The sequence below is a fragment of the Bos grunniens genome, chromosome 13 (genome assembly GCF_055505025.1).
Source record: "Bos grunniens cultivar Pamir isolate PY7600 chromosome 13, Bosgru_T2T1.0, whole genome shotgun sequence".
NCBI classification, from domain to species: domain Eukaryota; kingdom Metazoa; phylum Chordata; class Mammalia; order Artiodactyla; family Bovidae; genus Bos; species Bos grunniens.
Genome location: NC_141177.1, coordinates 43491229 through 43511066, shown reverse-complemented (window position 1 = coordinate 43511066; position 19838 = coordinate 43491229). Strand labels below are relative to the sequence as shown.

Here is a 19838-nt window from a genome sequence, read left to right as displayed (position 1 = left end):
ACATAAGGGAAGGACTGTGAAGGATTTTTGACTTTCTGTAATTTACTTTGTAGAATTCAGTGAATTACTATTTTGCTGATGCTCAGAAAGAGCTTTTTAAAACATTTCAAAGGTGGCCCCCAAAGCCTCTTAGATTACATTCTCCCAGAAGTTAAAACAAATACAAATGAATGCTCTTAAATAATATCCTTAGCAAAGCGTTACAGCAACCAGCCAAAGTGTATATAATTCACAGGGCAAATGATGAAATAAAAATGGGAAAAGCTCTTTTTTAGATTTGCTAGAGCCTGCTCTTCTAAGGAGTTCTAGAGTTTACCCCAATCAAGTGAGTCTGATAGCAAAAATTAGTTTCTTTTCCACATTTTAAATGGACTGAAAATAATAAGCAAAACAATAAGCTGAATGAAAAATGGACTCTAAAATAGGAATGAAGATTATTCTTGAAAACTGACCAGCAAGAAACTCTTTCATGTGCTTTTGTTCAAGGGAAATCAAATTCAATCTGCGAAAAGCTGTAGGAGGAAGAACAGACCCCCAAACTAGTATTTTCCTCTCGTTTTTGGTTAAAAGTCCACACACATGCTACACTGAGTATGAAAACTAGATTGTAAGACGATAATTATGGATGTACAGCTTATCCACAGATTTGGGTTTATGGGAAAGGAGCTGGTAGGAGCATCTGTCTCTTATCGCTGATCTTACAAAAAATCAGGTAATTCAAACAGAGGCGTGTTGCTTCCTCCCCTCCAAAGCACAGTTCTATAAACACGAACCGCATTCAGCCTAGTAAATGAATCGCTTTAATTGAATGCTATGTACACAGCAACTGGAAAAACCATAAGTGATAAGAAAAACATATGGTGATAGCAACAGAAATTGGTTTATTCATTTTGCATAGTGCTGTTTCTTTAGTTCTCTTATAATTGACCTTTAGAACGATAAATGTGTAAAATAATTTTGTTTATTATGGCTCCAAACCTTCCAACAATTACACAAAATGAAAATTTAAAAGGAAGGATTCATTCTGGAAGCATTTCTATTGTTTACATAATTGCACAGCTATAATTTAGTGCTCGTGTTGTTATGGAAAATAAAAAAGGGCTATTATAGGCCATTTCAATTCAAAATATTGCACAGTGGTGTCAAAAAATGGGGGAAAAACGTTCACTATAAAGCAGTTTAAAATGGATTAACCCTGTAAACAGAAACATTTCAATATAACATTCGATGAAATACAAGTATTCAAGAAGCAGCCATCCTTCACATGGAATTAGAAATGTTGCAACTGTACTTTCACACCAATTACATATATATTATTCACTTAATATTTGCTCATGGCCCAGCAGATGATGGTGGTAACACAATAGCTGGCCATCTGTCTCCCTGCTTCCTTGGCGGCCTCGCGCCCGCTTCTCGGAGCAAATAGATCCGGTTATTCCCCCGAAAGTCACTCAGACCTTCCAGGAGGCCAAACGGAATTGTTCAGAAATAGAATCCATGTGTGCGAAGTCGCTGGAGTCCTCCTTTCACATCTGAGGGAAAATGCTAAACCACTGAATGATTTCCTCACTAGTTTTCAGAAGACACCTTTTCTCTATAATAGTCTATGGAAAGTTCTTCTGTTTGGGAAGATGTGGACTGTTGGGATCCAGGTTATCCCATTAATCTGGTTAACAGATCCCGTCCGTGGAATTACTAATTAGCAGAAGAAGTGAATGCAGAGGGTTACTTGGAACACTACCCCTGGACATAATATAAGCTTTCTTTAACAATTAAAGAGGCAGGCACAATCCTTAAGTGCCTCGACAACAAATTTCTAAGTATCAATGATCACCTTATTGGTGAGGCTGATATGCTGAGTGACAGAAAAGTCTTGGCTTCTGAAGAACCGCCCCCACCAAAGTTCAATCCCTAGGTCCCCTCACTACTGCTGCAGAGTCTCTACTCCTCTACACACCACAAACTGCGACCTGGCCCCACCAGGCTCTACACTGGTTCAGGAAGGGCTTTTGCTGATAAGAAGGCTTTATGACTATGGCCTGTAAGTCGATTTATGTTGATGTATGGCAAAAACCATCACAATATTGTAAAGTAATTATCCTCCAATTAAAATAAATTCATTAATCTAAAAAAAAAAAGAAGGAAAGAAAACATAACAGGGACTTCTGGTGGCCCAGTGGCTAAGACTCGGAGTTCCCAATGCAGGGGTTCGGTCCCCCGTAGGGGAACTAGATCCTACATGCCTCAACTAAGAGCCAGTGCAGTCAAATAAATGAATAAAAATATATATTAAGAAAAAGAAAGTTGTAACAGATCATGTCATAAGCACTGCCCTTACAGAAAGTCACTGGAAATAAACACAGAGGACAAAGCTTAAAAATTACTTTCAAGATCTGGGCCAAGGAATACGCAGTACAAGCAATTCGTTCTCTGCTCAAAAGGCCAAGTGTGGTGTAATCTGTTTGGAGGAAAGGCAGAGATTTTTATGCGTGCTGGACAAATGTGACTTCTCCAGGTGTAACTATGTTACCAAGGCCAGGAGAAATATGACAGGATAGAGTAATTGGGTTCTGCCACTGGAGAAATAAAATCACCTCCTACTTCTCACCGTGAAAAGTGCTTTGGAGAAGACACAGCAAAGGAGAGAGTTACAAACACAAAACAAACTTCTAAGGGTCACAGGCATTGCTGCTTAAACCATATGCATAGGACCAGGGACAGAATTAGAAGGCAGATGGCAGAGAAAGCCACTGCAAACCACAAGCCCTACAGGAGAGACTCAGATTTTTTTTTTTTTTTTTTAATGATTGCTTAACAATGAATCCCTCATCTGAGAAGAAACACTCAGCTCGCCTTTAAACTGATGAAGATAGGATGATTGCTCCAGGAAAAGGGAGAGACTGATTGGTTAACTGATTTTAAGAAACACTATATGAATTCTGATACCGGAGTTGACAATGTCACCAGCCTGTCTTACCTGCCTCTTTTTCTGTTTGTTGTCTATAAAAGCTTTAAATATAATTTACCCAGAATAAAAATTCACGCTTTGGAGAGTACAACTCAGTGGTTTTTAATATATTCATGGAATCGTGCACTGTCACCACTAACTTGCGAGGCTGAGAAGGGAGGCTGCAAACCCACCAGGAAGTCCTGGCACATTTACGACTTCAGAAGATGAGGGACGCTGTCGAGAGTCACAGAGAGAAGGGACTTGCCAGCTGCCCCCACCCCCGCACCCTGGCCCTGGAGATGCCTTGGTCTGCCTCTGTAAGGACTGTCTTAGCCGTGACCCTGATAAGCCTCAAATCCACAAGATGACAGTTTGCACAACAGGCTGGCCTAATGAGGGTGATGCAGGTGCTTCGGAGAGGTGATTAACCCCTCGTGACGAGACTTTAGCAAGTGAGGGCTTCAAGGAGCTGCTGCTGGTAAATGGGGGGAGGGGAGCACGGAGGCTGTGTCGGGCTTCCCTAGTGGCTCAGATGGTAAAGAATCTGCTTGCAATGCGGGAGACCCAGGTTCGATCCCTGGGTCAGGAAGGCATGACAATCCACTCCAGTATCCTTGCCTGGAGGGTTCCATGGACAGAGGAGCCTGGTAGGCTAGAGTCTATGCAGTTGCAAAGAGTTGGACATGATTGAGGTGACTTTCACTTTCACTTGGAGGCTGCGCCAGTCTTGCATGTACAGATTGAGCACTCAGCTCACTGGTCACAGACACCTCGTTCTGGAAGAGGACTGCCCTGGTAGTCAGATCTGTGCAGAAAGGCATCTGTGCATCCCTAGAATCTACCAGGGCCTAGGGGGTGGGGGAGTAGGTCGGAGGATGCTAAATTCTGCTTTCTCTGCGGCTACCACTTGCTTGTTGCAGAAGAGGCTGAACTGAGTCAAGTCTCTCTATGTTCTCCTCCACCCCATCCTTTGACTGTGTTCTGCAGCAGAAGCGGGGCGTCACAGCCTCACTGAGAACAGGCTCAGAAACACACTCAGTTCAGTTCAGTTCAGTTCAGTCACTCAGTTGTGTCTGACTCTTTGTGACCCCACAGCCTGTAGCCCACTGGGCTCTTCTGTCTATGGGATTTCATAGGCAGGAATCCTGGAGTGGGTTGCCATTTCCTTCTCCAGAGTATCTTCCCAACTCAGGGATGGAACCTGTATCTCCTGCATTGGAAGGCGGATCTCCTTTATTGCCTGAAGATGCCAGGGAAGCCCCAGGGAGTGAAGCACGCACGCATATGTAGGTACCAGCCAGCCAGTCACACTGTCTGCAGGTTCACTGTTTGTCCTGTCTCAGCAATACCTCGCTAGAAACAGACGCTCCTCATGACAGTGAACCAGTCCAACCAGTCCATCCTAAAGGAAATTAGTCTGAATATTCATTGGAAGGACTGATGCTGAAGCTGAAACTCCAATACTTTGGTCACTTGATGAAAAGAACTGACTCACTTGAAAAGACCCTGATGCTGGGGAAGATTGAAGGCGGGAGGAGAAAGGAACAACAGAGGATGAGATGGTTGGATGGCATCACTGACTCAATGGACATAAGTTTGAGTAAACTCTGGGAGTTGTTGATGGACAGGGAGGCCTGGCGTGCTGCAGTCCATGGGGTCACAAAGAGCGGGACACAACTGAGTGACTGACTGAACATGATACTGAAAAGAAATTCTTAGAGAAAACCATAAGCTGAACACACTCAGGTGCCGCCCAAGGCCATGGCCAATGTGCAGGGCAGGTATAATTGTCATCACTACTGATGCCAAGCAGAACAGTTCCTCACCCTCACGCAAAGACCCAGATTAGGCTCCAACACACACGCCTGTTCTCTCAGAAAGAAGTACCGAAATCCACTGCGGGGAAGATTCACTAAGTCTGCGTGACAGTGTATTTAGTGTTCCTTGGGACCACAAAACCTTAGAGAAGGAAGATCTGAAAGGTCATCATTTGGCCTTTCCATTTTATACACAGGGAGTAAGAGGTCAATCAAGGCCAGAAAGAGACCAAGGTGTGGACACAAATCCGAGCATCAGAAGAGAAACCATCAACAGGGACTCCCTGGACATCTGTGAGCAGACAGCCTTGAACATATGACACCACGCTGAGGGCGACATTTAGCTTTCAAGGGCAAAATATTCTTTCACCTTGATCACTCTGCTTAAGAATGCAAATATATTTTTAAAGCTATACTTTCAAGTGAAGTCAACAAGTGGCTGCCGTGGCTTAAAAATGTGCTTCTGGAATGTATACACTAGACATGCAGCCCTGATGCCCATGAAGGTGCGATCGCAGGAGGGAGGCTCCTCTAAGCAGTGACCTCTAAGGGGCAGGGGGCAGCTCCATACAGTTGAGAGCGAGGCCCAGAGCGTAGGGACCCACTGGGGACCAGCCAGCCCTCCAGGGGGACCCAGGGAAGGAAGCAACAGGTGATGGGTCTTCACAGAAGCACCATTCTGCACATGCTCACCCAAGAGTTTAAAAAAAAAGGTATTTTATTTTAACATCTTATTACTAAAAGGTTCTCTTTTGCTAACATCTCTCAAGCCCACAAATACCTACCAAAGGATATTTTTCCAAGGAAGAACAAAAGAAAACTGTTGTTTATTCTTTCTTTAGAAAACAATGTTCTCTCTGAACTGTGTTCCAGTAAATAGCATTAATAGCTGAACAATCTGCAATTACCACCCTGTCACTTATTGTTACATGTTAAAAAGAAATCAATGCACAAAAAGAGATTAATCCCCACAAGGAGAGCACTTCCTCCTAGAAACAAAACTTCCATTTTCAATGCTCTTCTTGACATTGTTTCCCTGTATCCAAGGCCAATCTTGATGGACCATAACTCACAATCATGATTTAAAAATCTCTTATATTAAAAAAAAAAATCCCTCCCTTCCAAATGTAGTTGAAGCAGCCTCCTCCCCCAAGTAACTGTTTAGGATTTGAAACGGGAGAAGCCATCTCATTTCTTCTCTGCCTAAATGAAACATGAATTTTCCCAAGAATCTTCATCGAGTTCTAAATGGTTAAAGAGGATCTCATAGGTCAACAGGCGATATTCTGGTCACAGGGAATCCCTTCTGCTATCTGGCACTGGGGTTTCACTGTGCTCACCTTTCCAAGGCCCCCAAGACAGCCACTAGGACCCTACTTCTTGGGACAAGAACCTGAAGCCAGACAAGCCCGTATGGTCATCCACATGCAAGGTCAGGGCTCAAGCCCCACAGTGGATGCCCCTTTCCTTAGTCTGCTTGTGTGGGGGCCAGGCCAGGTGGCCTAGGACAGATACCCCCAGAGTGTGAGAGGCTGCACATCCCAAATTGGTCACGTGCCTGGTGTGAACTGGACACTGGTGTGAACCAGACACTGGTGTGAACCAGACACCGGGCTGGGAAGTCCCCCAGCCTGATCTCTCACCAGACAGGGCTCTGGACCTCTGATGAAAGCCACCATCTGTGCCCATGGGCTGACCTGCCACCACACAGGCTGTGCTCTGCTCACCTTCTCCCTGTCAGCTCCCCTGGTGGCCTGCATGGGGGAACAGAACCCCCCTGAGCCCCTCCCCACTGTACTCACACCTACAGCCGCATCCTCACAGACAGATTGGGCTCCAGACAAGATACATCTCGGATATTTTTCATGTTGATTCTGAATCAATCAGTTCACTTCATGTGTTACTTCTTCAATTGATTTTTTTTTTTTTAAATTTATTGGCTGTGCTGGGTCTTCGTGGCTGTGTGGGCTACTCTCTGGTTGTGGTACAAGGGCTTCTCATTGTGATGGCTTCTCTTATTGCAGAGCGCGGGCTCTAGGTGCACAGGCTTCAGTACTTGGGGCTCCCAGGCTCTGGAGCACAGGTTCAGGAGCTGTGGCACACAGGCATAGTTGCTCCAAGGCAGGTGGGATCTTCCTGGACCAGGGATTAAACTGTTGGCAGGCAGATTCTTTACCACTGAGCCACCAGGGAAGCCCTCACTTTACAAGCTGAACCATAGGAACTGTACCTCCCTCCTCTTTTTTTGGAAAACCAGTCCCATGTTGGCAATTTCCATGCAGTTCACCTAAAACACCTGCCTCCCCTGCTTCAATCTCCCTGGTTAAACCTTCACGTGTTTTCCTGTTCTTGGTTAAGCTGGGAGCTTCCTTTCATCCTCTGATGGCTGCCAAAATGCATGGATTAATTCACAGGGCCTGGCCCTTCCCCTGCCCCGGCGTCCCTGCACAGCTTCTCTTTGCTGACTCTCCGGGTTGTAGTCTTTGCTGGAGTCCTAGGCACTGTAAGGTGTGACATGCCTGGCCTCTACTCACTAGATGCCAGCATGCCCCACTCCCCACTGTGACAACCAGAACGTCTCCAGACACGCCCAACATCCCTGGAGCTCCTCCACGGCCCAGGAATCCCTGTTCTTCCGTCAAAGGGGGTGAGCTTGCCACCGAAGAAGGTCAATGCCTGCTCTGAAACTGACGAAGCCAAAAGCTCAACCAGAAGGTCCAGCTCAGAGGCCACGGTCACCTGCTCCTCTCCAGGATGCACGTGGGTTCAGGGAGCTCTCCTGTGATTCCTTTGATAATCTATCAATTGACACATTGATGGGAGTGTCGACTCCCCCTGAGAGCCTGCTAAAGAAGATTCTGGAGACCTGGGCTTCGAGAGACCATGGACCTTCCAGAGAGAGACCGCGGGGTAAAAGAACATTTTCTCTGCTGCAAACTGTAGGCCAGCTCATACACTGCATGGTGAGCATATTCAGTAGGAATACAAGCTTTCAATTTTCCACATATATTGAGTTGCTATATTGCATTTTTATTTAATGTATGTCATGCAGATGCTTATTAGACCCTGATGGCTAAACAGATGTAGTTAGTATCCTTCACTGGTAGCATGTACTTGAAAGTCTTGACATTTTCAGCTCAGGAAGGGAAGTCTGACGAAAGCGTAACGCTGGCCTCTCAGGTGGACCGTTCCTCTCAGGACCACCCCCTAGGCGATCACCTTACACCTTTTGAAGCCGTGGAACAAGTTGGCAGCCCACTTGTCACCCTCATCACTGAAGCCTCCACCATCTGCTACCTTTCACATAGCTCTACTTTCCTTAGGTGTCAAGGGGCTTGGACTGCAGCTTAATGAAAATAATTACTGGTTTTTACAGCTGAAAAGAGAAGGAAAAAGCCCCGCAGTCTGTTGTTTTGGTGCAGTTATCTATCTTAAGTCTCCATGGCCATTGAGAAGCTGAACCAAGTTATAACAGAATGTTCTTTGATGAAACTTGACTAATCTATGGCTTGTCCATTCTCACGAAACCCTATGGGAAACACTCAGGAACCAGTGGATGCCACCTAATACAAGACTGACTCTGTGATACAGACATTTCATCATTTGGGGTCTGGACAACAAACACAAAGTAGGAATTATTATTAACTTAAGGATACACGTCAGGAGACGACAGACACACACCAACTATCCTTGTAAATATTTACTCTTCCGTCAAACCTACAACTTGAAGGTTTTGTTTATTGCTACAGCAAACCCTTTTTCCAGTAAAATACCACTCAATTTGACTAATGTAAATTCAAACTAACAGGAATTATATTTTTAGGAAAGTAGAAGTTTGCTTTTAAGCATCTAATTACTTTCCAAAAACAAACAGTAACAAAATGGGCTAAGGCAACATAAAATAACTGAGACTTTTAGAAGTTCTAGCTTAATAACTGTAAATAAATCTACAATTTGCTTGAATTCCGACAGGATTAGAGAACACCTTCTCTCACATGGAGAGAAAATGTGCCTGGAAGCCTTTCCCGTACATTTCTACTTCCCAACAGGTGAGAATTCTTTGGGGACACCCCTGGGTGTACCCTCTGACACATCTGCTGAGTCTGTCCTGGTGCTGCAGTGTGCATGGTGAGGAGGGGGTCCCATCCTGCCCTGCTCCCACTTTTTCTCAATCCATCACCTTGTTTTCCTGAACCAATGCTTGCTTTGAGAAAAAAAATGAACACAGTGCCAGGAGATCCTGCCTTCTCAGGGCACTTAGCATTCAGCCCTACACCCCACTGGGCTGCGATATTCCACACACAAAACACAGAACATACATGCACACAGGTATATAAATACACAGGGCTTCCCCCGGTGGCTCAGTGGTAAAGAATCTGCCTGCCAATGCAGGAGACACAGGTTCAATCCCTGTGAAGGGAAGATCCCCTGGAGAGGAAATGGTAACGCACTTCAGTATTCTTATAGGGATAATCCCATGGACAGAGGAGTCTGGTAGGCTATGGTCCATGGGGTTGCAAAAGAGATGGACATGATTTAGTGATTAAAACAGCAACAACAAACAATATAAATACACACATACATGTATACACACATATAAATAAACTCACACACACACATAAATCCTGACCAGGTCCTCATCCCCTCGCCTGTTTCTGTGCCTCTTGTCATCAGCCCTCCTGGCCATGGTCCACCCCACACAACCACTGAACCCTAAGCTTCCTAACACGCTTGTGCTCAGCTCCCCATTATCCGTTGGATGAACTTGGCTTGGAACAAGGCTCTCTCCAGTGCTGCCTGGAGCCACGTCCACATGTCATGTCCACGCACACATCGGGCACTAGATCAAAACCACCCTGGCTGTTGCTCCTTCAACATGCCCTGAGAAATCCCATCCTGCTTGTCCTCCCACCATCCTTGGAAGTCCTGCCGGATGCCCATTCCCCGTGAGCTGTTTCCAAACCAGCCGATGTCTAGGGGTGTTCAGCACGGTTCCATCTCTGCAGTGTGGGCATAGCTCAGGCAGCCCTTTGCATAAGAGGATGGATGTTACAGACACTCATTGTCTGTGGGTCTCGTACCACCAGATACACCCTCAGAACCACGCTGGTCTTTACTATGGTGGGGAAAAGTGCTCAACGGGAAAAGGTCATTGAAGCTTTTACTGTATTGAGGAAAGGACGACATGGCCCTAATAATAAACTGCCCAATTATAAATCAGAGGACCCAGTAATGCTCAAGGAAGGGCCTCTGAAGTCCTGGGGCCCCCTCATCCACTTGACTGCCTGTGGTCGGCAAGGTCCCCATGGCCAGTGGGGGACAGAGCTCAATCTAGAGCCCAGGTCTGGGAGTTCCCAGTATGAGGCTTGGCATCTATTAAAGTCAAATGCTGAATATAATCTAAAGCCATCTGAAATCCTGGAGTCTTGGAATATACATTTTCCCATTCTTAAAAACCTTAGGAAGAAGGCCTCCAATTCATCTTATTTCACTCATTGTAACAAACCTACAATTTAAAAAAATTGTTTTCTGATGAAGCTTTTAAGATAGCCTTCTAAAGTTCCTCTACTGACACACATCAAGGTTATTATTTAACCTTCCCAACATTAGCTGGACCTTTAACTTTATAAATATGCACTTTATCCTGCTGGCACCAAGTTAAAATCCCATAAATTCAAACCTGGGTAACAATCAATCCCTGTACAGAATAAGAACTTTAGAGATGTATTAGAACTATTTCCTTGGATAGGAGATAAATTAGGTCTCCAATCTGACATGTTAATTCTTCACTTTTTCTAAAACTGAACATTCACTGATGTTTTGCTGTAAATATATTTATAAATTTATGTATAGCTCACATACACAGTTCTAGTTATGTCTAAATTTCCAGCGAAGAACGGTTCTTTGTCTGAGAAAAGGTGATGCAATCATTACGTATCGCTGCATGATACAGGCTGTCTGGGGTTATTAGAAGAAGCAGGTATGGCCAATTTACAAATATCACCCCTGCACCTTGCTTTCAGGGCTCACTGCTGAGCCTCATGCTCACCGAGGGGCCCCTTGGGATCTCCTTACAAATGACTGTTTATTATTATATTATTCCATCATGTATCTCATGAGAGGAGGCTGTAACATCCGTTAAGAAAATCAGGAACTGTTGTGACTTCCATGATAGAATATTCCTTTGTGCGTGATGTTTAAAACTATGTTTTCTTTAGCACTGGTAAGGAAAACATGCACTAAAACGTTCCTAAAACAAGTTAAATACTCTTGGCTACAAAACAAATTAGCGGGGGGCGAGGTGGGGGTGAAGGAAATGCTTCCAGTGCTTTTAGCACCTGAAACACCGAGCCACGTGGATCCCACACCACTGGTGCCTCCCAGGACCTCACTGGGGGAGCCAGGTTCTTACAAACGAAAGATTTCCTATGCTGAGTCTGAGACAACAGGGGTTTCTATCAGGGCATTAGCGGGCTCACAGACTGGCTAGAGGACCCAGGGGGCAACTCTGCCCAGCCAGGCACCCAGCCACTGGGGTGCGGCCCCAGCAGGGTCTGGCTGCCAGCGATGGAGGGGCCGGAGCGATGCAGGCTGCCCCACCTGCCATCTAGAGCCACACGGGGCCCCTGCTGGGCTGGAACATGGCTGGATGTCAACTGGCCGCCAGGGTGTCCAGCCCTCTAGCAGCAATCCCACAGCGGGCACGTGCTGCCTGGGGTGAGAAGTGCCTGGAAAGGGAGCCAATGGCCAGGACACATGAGAAACATCCAGGTCACAAAGGTCAGTGGACACGTCATTTCTCATATCTGACCCACAGCAGGGGAAGTGATTGTTTCTCAGTTCAGTCGCTCAGTCATGTCCGAATCTTTGCGACTCCATGGACTGCAGCACGCCAGGCCTCCTTGTCCATCAATAACTCCTAGAGCTTACTCAAACGCATGTCCATTGAGTTGGTGATGCCATCCAACCATCTCATTCTCTGTTGTCCCCTTCTCCTCCTGCCTTCAATCTTTCCCAGCACCAGGGTCTTTTCTAATGAGTCAGTTCTTCACATCAGGTGGCCAAAGTATTGGAGTTTCAGCTTCAACATCAGTCCTTCCAAAGAATATTCAGGACTTATTTCCTTTAGGATTGACTGCTTGGATCTCCTTGCAGTCCAAGTGACTTGCAAGAGTCTTCTCCAACACCACAGTTCAAGAGCATCAATTCTTTGGCACTCAGCTTTCTTTATAGTCCAACTCTCACATCCATACTACATTCTGAAATTCCAGGATGCCTAGTGACAGGTTTTAGTCAAATGGTTATGTTCCAAAGTAAGAGAATATATGGGTGAGGGGAAAAAAAAAACAAAAAACAACCCAATACCTAACACATCAGAAAAATAAAATGGGCTCATCTGGCCGAGGGGCTGCCCTGCCTTCCTCGGTATCCTTGGTGTCACCGCGAGGGTCTGTGCTCACCAAGTGCAGTGGCGGCCTCGAACTGAGTGCCTTCCTCAGTCTACCCCCTCAAAGTCTCCCAGGGGCCCCCTCAGGGCGGCGCTACAATCATATGCAGGTTAGGGGGCCAAGGTGCAAGGAGGTCGGATCACTTGTCTACTCAGAGGGACGCCAAGCCTGGAGCACAGAAGGCTGGGAGCCCAGGCTCCTAACTGTCACCCCTTATACTGCATCCTGACTTCACATAGCGAGGGCCCAGAGCTGCAGCAGACTTTGCTAAATCTATTTCCCCACCTGGGAGTGGCCTCGTGCTTTTTGGTTTGTTACCAAATATGATAACACGACTTCCCTGGTGGCTCAGTGGTAAAGAATCTGCCTGCAAATGCAGGTTTGATCCCTGGCTCAGGAATATCCCCTGGAGGAGGGCATGGAGGCCCATTCTAGTATTCTTGCCTGGAGAACCCCACAGACAAAGGAGCCTGGTGGGCTATAGTCCATGGGGTTGCAAAGAGTTGGACACGACTGAGTGACTGAGCACACATGCACAGTAAAGCAATATCATAGATGAAAACGACAAAGACCCTCATTTCCCAAAATTTCTATATGCAAATTTGCAACCATAATTGCACTGATGTAAGCTCCACATTTAAAGGCGAATTTAACTTTGATGTATTTAACAGACAAATTGCATTAAGACCTTCAATCTGTAAGTCATTGTTAAAAAATAGTTTACTTAAATTTTAAGCAAAGAAAACTTTCCAGTCTTTGATATATGTTCTTAGAAACATAAAAATAACATTCCTTTCCTCAACTGTCCTTTTTCATTTCACACATATTGATCTGTCCATCTGTTTTAAATAATGATGAAATTAATAGGAACTGTTTTTAATAAATCCAAACCCTAGCTCCTTTCATGTCCACATATTCAGAGGGGGAGACTGAGGTGAAAAAGCTGCTTAAGTATTAGGACAGACGAAGCAGAACCGGGAACAGCTTTGGAAGAGAAGCTGGTGAGGGACCGGGTGGGAGCAAGGGAGGGTATTGCAGGCGGGGATGGGAGTAGGGGTCCCAGGGAGGAGACTCTGAGTGGCAGGCAGGACTGAGGGCAAAGCCCAGGTGAAACAAGACAGGAGGAGGGACGTGGTCGAGGCCCGTTTGTTTGCCCAGCGTGTGCGGCGTTGAATCCATGGGAGAGACAGACCCTGCTGAATAAGCCAGGCTTCCCGAGAGCTCTCACAGCCCTTCTTATGTGTGGCGTTGGGCAAATGCCCTCAATATCTTTTGAGCCTTAGCTATTTATACAGTGGGTCATGATATTTGTCTAACTGAACTGCAGAGAAGAATCGATGGACAACATCACGAGTTCCCAGTCCCGGGTCTGGCACTGCAGTGGTGTGGAGATGGCGACCCTCCACCTCCCTCAGCCCAGAGCAGCAGGCCAGAGGGAAGCCAGCGAGAAGACCCCCTGCACAACCAGTCCAGGCAGTCCCAGAGCCTCCCTGAATCTTACTCTTAATGTATAGTCATTTTTGAAAGTCTTTACCATCTTAATTATTTTCTAAATCAGCAACAGGATCCATTTTTCCTTAAAAAATTCATAGTCAAGGAAAAACAAAGCTATTTCAAAGCATTTTCTCCATCACACCAATAAACCATAAACTCCAGCTACACACATCTTACTGTGGGACATGTCACTCGACAAGGCCATGGTTTTATCTACGTAACTGTTGAGTAACTGGTCCAAACAATATTAAAAGCAGTTGGTTTGGAATGTGCTACATTTTGAATTCTGGCTGTTTGGTATATGTATTCCAATTACTTTTTTAGAATACAGAAATGACTGTATTTGTTTATGTAACTAATTTGCTATTACATTACATGAAACTGCTATTTTATATGGCTGTGACACAGCACATCATCAGAGAGATATTTTACAATTTTTTTTAACAAAAGAAATCTTCCATTTCTGTAAGTGCTCTTATGTTTGGAAACAAAAAAAGATTTTTTAACATTTTAGACCTTATTTCTAATTCCACACTTTCTGTCACTACTGACATGGTTTTGCTACTCTCCGATATGGGAAAGCATCTGTAACTTGGGCCAGGCCATAGCACCAAGCTCCCCAGGGAACTGGGTCTCCCAGGAAACTTCCAAGGCTCTGGTTGGCTGGTGAACCACCATCGTGCAGACAAGAGTGCCACCCAGAGGTGAGAGGAAGAAATTCACCTCGGATTTTATTTGGAAGACAAAACTAACCTGTTAAAAATCTAAAAATGATTAGCTAGTACTTATTTCATTAAAAACTAAGGAATATTTTTTTACAAGGTTCTCTCTGCAAGAAAGAAGCTGTCTAGTGCCAGGCTACATAAAAGCATAGCACTTTGAAAACTCTTACAAGACAGAAAGTCCAAGTCACAGGTGCACAGTCAATTAAGAAATTGAATTTAACTGTATTCTTTATAGTAAATGCCTTATTTGCTTTTTATAATTAATATAACATGTGTTTCCAGAAGTCATAGAAGTTCTGGAGCAACCACCATGACCTATTTAGACATGTGGACCAAAAGTTAAACTAATTACTGGAGACATTTCTTACTTAAATGAGAAAAGTTTCCTTCATTAGAAAGCCTTCTGCATAACGTACTTCTGGCAAAGGAATAAAGTTTATTTAGAGTAATTCTGTTTGGCAGACAGTCATCACTTCTTAAACATATATACCAATAATTGTTAAGGTTACAGCAAAATAGTCAATTCTATGAAACATAAAAACATGAGCTTCTAACGGTGGAAACAAAAGGCTGATTATAAAATAGAGATTTACGATATCCCTGTTCTCTCTTAGAAGTCTGGATGGTGGGATTACTACTAGCAGTGGGCCATCATTTAAGATTTATGTATTTTAAAATGAACTACAAAAGATCAAACTTGACCAAAAATAAGGCATATATTAAAGTGTTAAAATTTTACATATAAACTTTGAAAACTCTTTTTTCTACCCTGCAAAATCCCATTTTTGAAATAATGTTAGGGGTTCTCAAATGTTATACAGATCTCATCTCATTTTACTGTTTCATTTTTACTCCAACACGCTTTAAAATAGAAAGGATTCTAAACACACCTATTTACATGACTTTCTGGAAAACTCATTCTAGAAATACTAAGTGTTTACAGCTGACTTCAAAGTTATTTGTATTAAATTCTACAAAGAATTCTACAGAGACTGTACAGCTGATTATCATTTCCAAGTAGATGTTTTTCCTGCAAAGCTTAGCAAAATACGGCTTTAAGGTACAGGGTTGTTAACTGCACCTTGCTCTCTTGGTTCTGTCACTGAGGGATCTCATTAATATCTGTGAGTTAATTTTCTTTCCTATTTTTACCCTTTATCTTCCACATGCCCTGAGTTGCATCATTCTATAAAACATGCTTTCATCCGCAATGATGGCTGCAACATATCTGAGCAAAGAGTACAAACAAGTCTACTTACACATCCCTATTTCTACGTGCACCTAAGTCCAACCTGCTCTACAGATGTCCAGTGCACGCTGCTGGAAATGCAGTGAATATGACAGAGACAACACAGTAGGACAGTATGGCTGTTTATTACTTTGGGGGGAGAAGCTTAGTGACTAAAGCTCGAAGAGTTTAGCAGGGAATGTTTCACAAGGGTTTTAAACAGGGCCCAAGGCAAGGCTGGCAAATTTGGAGAAGGACCTCTTACATGTATCAAAAGGTTTGTGTGTCTGCATCATATATTCAAAGCATCACATAAAGACAGAAAGGATGGCTACTCGGTAGTTCACAAATGACTCTAGTTCACTGATAAGTATTATCAGTTTAAAGGGTAAATTCTGAAACATTCCCAAACCTATAATCAGTCAAGAGGAAGTGAAGTAAAAGTCGCTCAGTTATGTCTGACTGTTTGCAACCCCATGGACTATACAGTCCATGGAATTCTCTAGGCCAGAATACTGGAGTGGGTAGCCTATCCCTTCTCCAGCAGATCTTCCTGACCCAGGACTTGAACCAGGGTCTCCTGCATTGCAGGCAGATTCTTTATCAACTGAGTCATCAGGGAAGCCCAGTGAAGCTATCAGTCAAGAGGACCTGGTGCTAAAATTAAATGCCTTCACATTTCTTAAACTATTCCCTTTCCTTTTCGCCACCTCCAATGCTACCATCTTAGTTCTTGCCATTAAAAAAAAAAAAAAAAGCTATATTTGTTTAATCACTTCCTCATTAATCGCCAGGCCCAATGTCCTATTCTGTCTTAGCACTGTCACATTTCTAACCCATCCTCCAAGTAAAGTCCAGGACAACCTCAAGCTTCACACATCAATCACGTCATCTGCCTGCTTGATACTCAGATAGTAGGTCGAGAGTCAGTGGTCCCACCCTCTTCCCTGTCCTCCGCCCACAAGCAGGGGGCTTCTAAAAGGAGGAAGGCCAGAGGCTACAGCCTGGTGACTGGTGGCTCCTTTGGCCCTTCTGTTTCAACTTAACCACCAATCACATTTCTTTAAGGGGAATTACTTCCCCTTCAAGAGATGTCAGAAACCATAATTTAAGGTGAGGTCATTCTCGAGAACATCCTAACTCCTAAAACAGTAGCTTTCAAACATTTTTAAATGACCAAAGTCATTTTCTTCATAACAATATCTAATGTAGAACCCCAGCAAAAAGATGACTGAGATGAGTATTTCTGAGGCTGACGACAGGCAGAGATTAGATCACACAGAACTGGACAGGCCACAGAGTTCAAATTCGGCTGGTGAAATACAGAGTCAGTGGGGAGAAGCAGCAGCCTGGATGAGACACGTCGGACTCATTCCTGAAAGGCCACTGGTGCTGCTGCATGTGACAGACTTGAAACTACGGAGCATTTCAACCCTCAGGGGTACTCTGACAAACCCCAGTTTCACCTGCAGAAACACAGCACGTACAATGGAGGCCTCACAGATACCTGGTCCTTGCTGGTCAGTCCCAGGTGCATGACGAGGTAAAAATGCACCAGGAAGTCTGAGTTGGGCAGGACGTCCTGGCGCCGGGTCATCATGGAGCAGATCAGCTTATAGGCTTGCAGTTTGCCTTCCTTATAATCGTCAGGCAGCGTCGTCGCCTGCCAAGGAGACGTTCAGAGATTTAATCAACCCCAGATGCAGATGCATTTTGTCCTTTCATTTACTTCTCCGTTGTCCACAAAGTTGTTTATGGAGATGTGGGAAGCGCTGGCTTGAGTAAGACCCAGCCTGTCTTCAAAACATGCAGTCTTGGGCAATTACATTTTTTAAACTCAATTTCAGAAAGGAAGGGGAAATTACAATAAAGGAATAAACACATATTCACTTGCCTTAAATAGCCATGATGCAAACATTCTGAGCGGTGGGATCAAGGCAGGAGGAGATGGAGAAGACTGGTTATCCAGGCTTATTGCCAGGTTATCCCGTATCTATGATTCGAAATGAGGAGAATTTTAGGCAAGATAATACATGGTTTATCCCAATGACACGTCAATATCATGCTCCACGGTCAAACAGCTGCTGTCAATTAAATTTCTGTAAGTTGAGTGAAAAGCTACAGCATTTACAAGTATTTCTTTTATCATGAGATCTACTGTCTTTTTGAATTGTGTGCTGGCTTTAGATCTAATGCAATACTAGGGCATTGTTCGGAGAAGGCAATGGCACCCCACTCCAGTACTCTTGCCTGGAAAATCCCATGGACGGAGGAGCCTGGAAGGCTGCAGTCCATGGGGTCGCTAAGAGTCGGACACGACTGAGCAACTTCACTTTCTCTTTTCACTTTCATGCATTGGAGAAGGAAATGGCAACCCACTCCAGTGTTCTTGCCTGGAGAATCCCAGGGACGGGGAAGCCTGGTGGGCTGCCGTCTCTGGGGTCACACACAGTCGGACACGACTGAAGTGACTTAGCATAGGGCATTGTTATTCCTTCAATCTTAATGCTTGCAGAGGTCATCCTGAACTTCAAGTGATAAGGAATGGTTTCATGAGTTATACTCTATAAACACAAATCACATTTTTGAAAAAAGAAAAAAAGTACTAACATGGGGAAAACGTATATTGTAAATAAAAACCAACCCTAGAATGAAAATTGTATGTATTCTTTTACAAACAAAGGACAAGAGATTGTACTGTTACAAAAATTATCCTCAGAAATAAGATTATATACTGATAATGGCTTTCCATGTGGACGGTGAGGTTAAATTTCTTAGCATTTCTCTACATTCAAATTCTGTACAATAAGAGCAGTACTGCTTTTATAAAGAGAGTAACTACAACTATTGTATAATATCCCATTCTTTGATATCCTATAGTACTAGTTTATTTATGCATTAAATAGCTTTTAGACATATATAAAATGACCAAACTATAAGTATTTTTTATTTTTTGATCACCAAACATACTTTGTCTCAGTATCTAAATTCTTGGTCCAGAATGTGTTCAAAAGTTACATGCAACACAGTTTTTAGGTTAAGTGACAAATCAATGTTACCATACTAGAATGAAAGGTAACAGTAGCAGGACATACCTTTGCTAGCTTGTACCAGAGTTCATAGAGATAGCCAAACACCCTGGCATGGATTTTGGGTGACTGGATATTATTCACATCTCCAAGGATCCCCAAGATTCTTCGCCACAACACAGCGGCTGAGTCTGGGTGCCAACCAGTGAGGGTCCCCCCAGCAATTATACTGCAGTCGTCAGCAAGGCATTCGCTGCTGTCTGTGAGGTAAAACGTGTGTTAACACAATTTTTCTTTCATTGTTACAGCCTTTTATCTTTAATGCAAATGACCTATGCTTGAACATGTATGCAAATTCAGAGTAAAACAATTCGGAATAAAAGAATTGAGACGAGGTGTGAAATGGCTGACAACTTGGAAGGACAGGAAAGTGAGATTGATGAGGAAATGTCAGATGACTCTGATTCTTCCAACTAAAAGGGTGACAACCCAGAGATGACGAGACAGTTCCTGGAGACCCTGAGAAGGTCTTCATAAGCAGTGGAGAGGAAGGAGAACTTGAGTAGGATGCGGCAGGAGCATGGTCATGAGAAAAAGTGGCCAAGACTGCCTCGAGGCAGGAGTGACATCTGTGGTGTTTGTCACTGTTAACTCAGGTGTGTGGGATGTATAATTTGCTTATAACAAGTTTTATCCTTCTTGGATTCAAGGAGCTGTAAGAAATGTGTACGATCATGTAGCTGTCACATACACCACCTCCATAACTGACATGAAACTTCCTCTTCATTCCACCAGGGCCCCTGTGCAGTTGGTCCCCTCCCCGAACCTCTGTTCCAGACAACCACTGCCATTTCCTATCCTTACAGCATTGCCTTTTCCAGAATGTCAGATAAATGGAGTCCTTTAGTAAGTAACTTTTCCATCTGGTTTCTTTCACTTAGCATAAGGCATTTATTTGAGAGATTCATCCATGGGGTTGTGTATCCATAGGTGTCATAGTTTATCCATTCACCTGATGAAGGACACTGGATAGTTTCTGGTTTTGGTTTGATTAGGCCTAAAGCTACAAATGTGTACAGGCTTTTGTGTGAACATATATTTATCCTTCTCACCTGAATCACAAAATGGTATGTGATATTTCTTCTCC

General features: G+C 44.0%; 1 protein-coding gene across 19 annotated transcripts in view; it reads right to left on the bottom strand.

Moving 5' to 3' along the window:
• RALGAPA2 (Ral GTPase activating protein catalytic subunit alpha 2) overlaps positions 1–19838 on the bottom strand; it is a 280383-nt gene that overhangs the window by 133390 nt on the left and 127155 nt on the right. For all 19 annotated transcript variants that reach the window (XR_015139448.1, XR_015139449.1, XM_086333702.1 and 16 more), the window contains 3 exons: positions 18758–18951; positions 17557–17655; positions 17170–17325 (listed from right to left, as the gene is read on the bottom strand). Coding sequence is in view for 17 of the 19 variants with exons in the window: in XM_086333702.1 (XP_086189828.1) it covers positions 17170–17325; positions 17557–17655; positions 18758–18951 (449 nt within the window). In the remaining 2 variants the exon portion in view is untranslated. The remainder of the gene's footprint in view (positions 1–17169; positions 17326–17556; positions 17656–18757; positions 18952–19838) is intronic.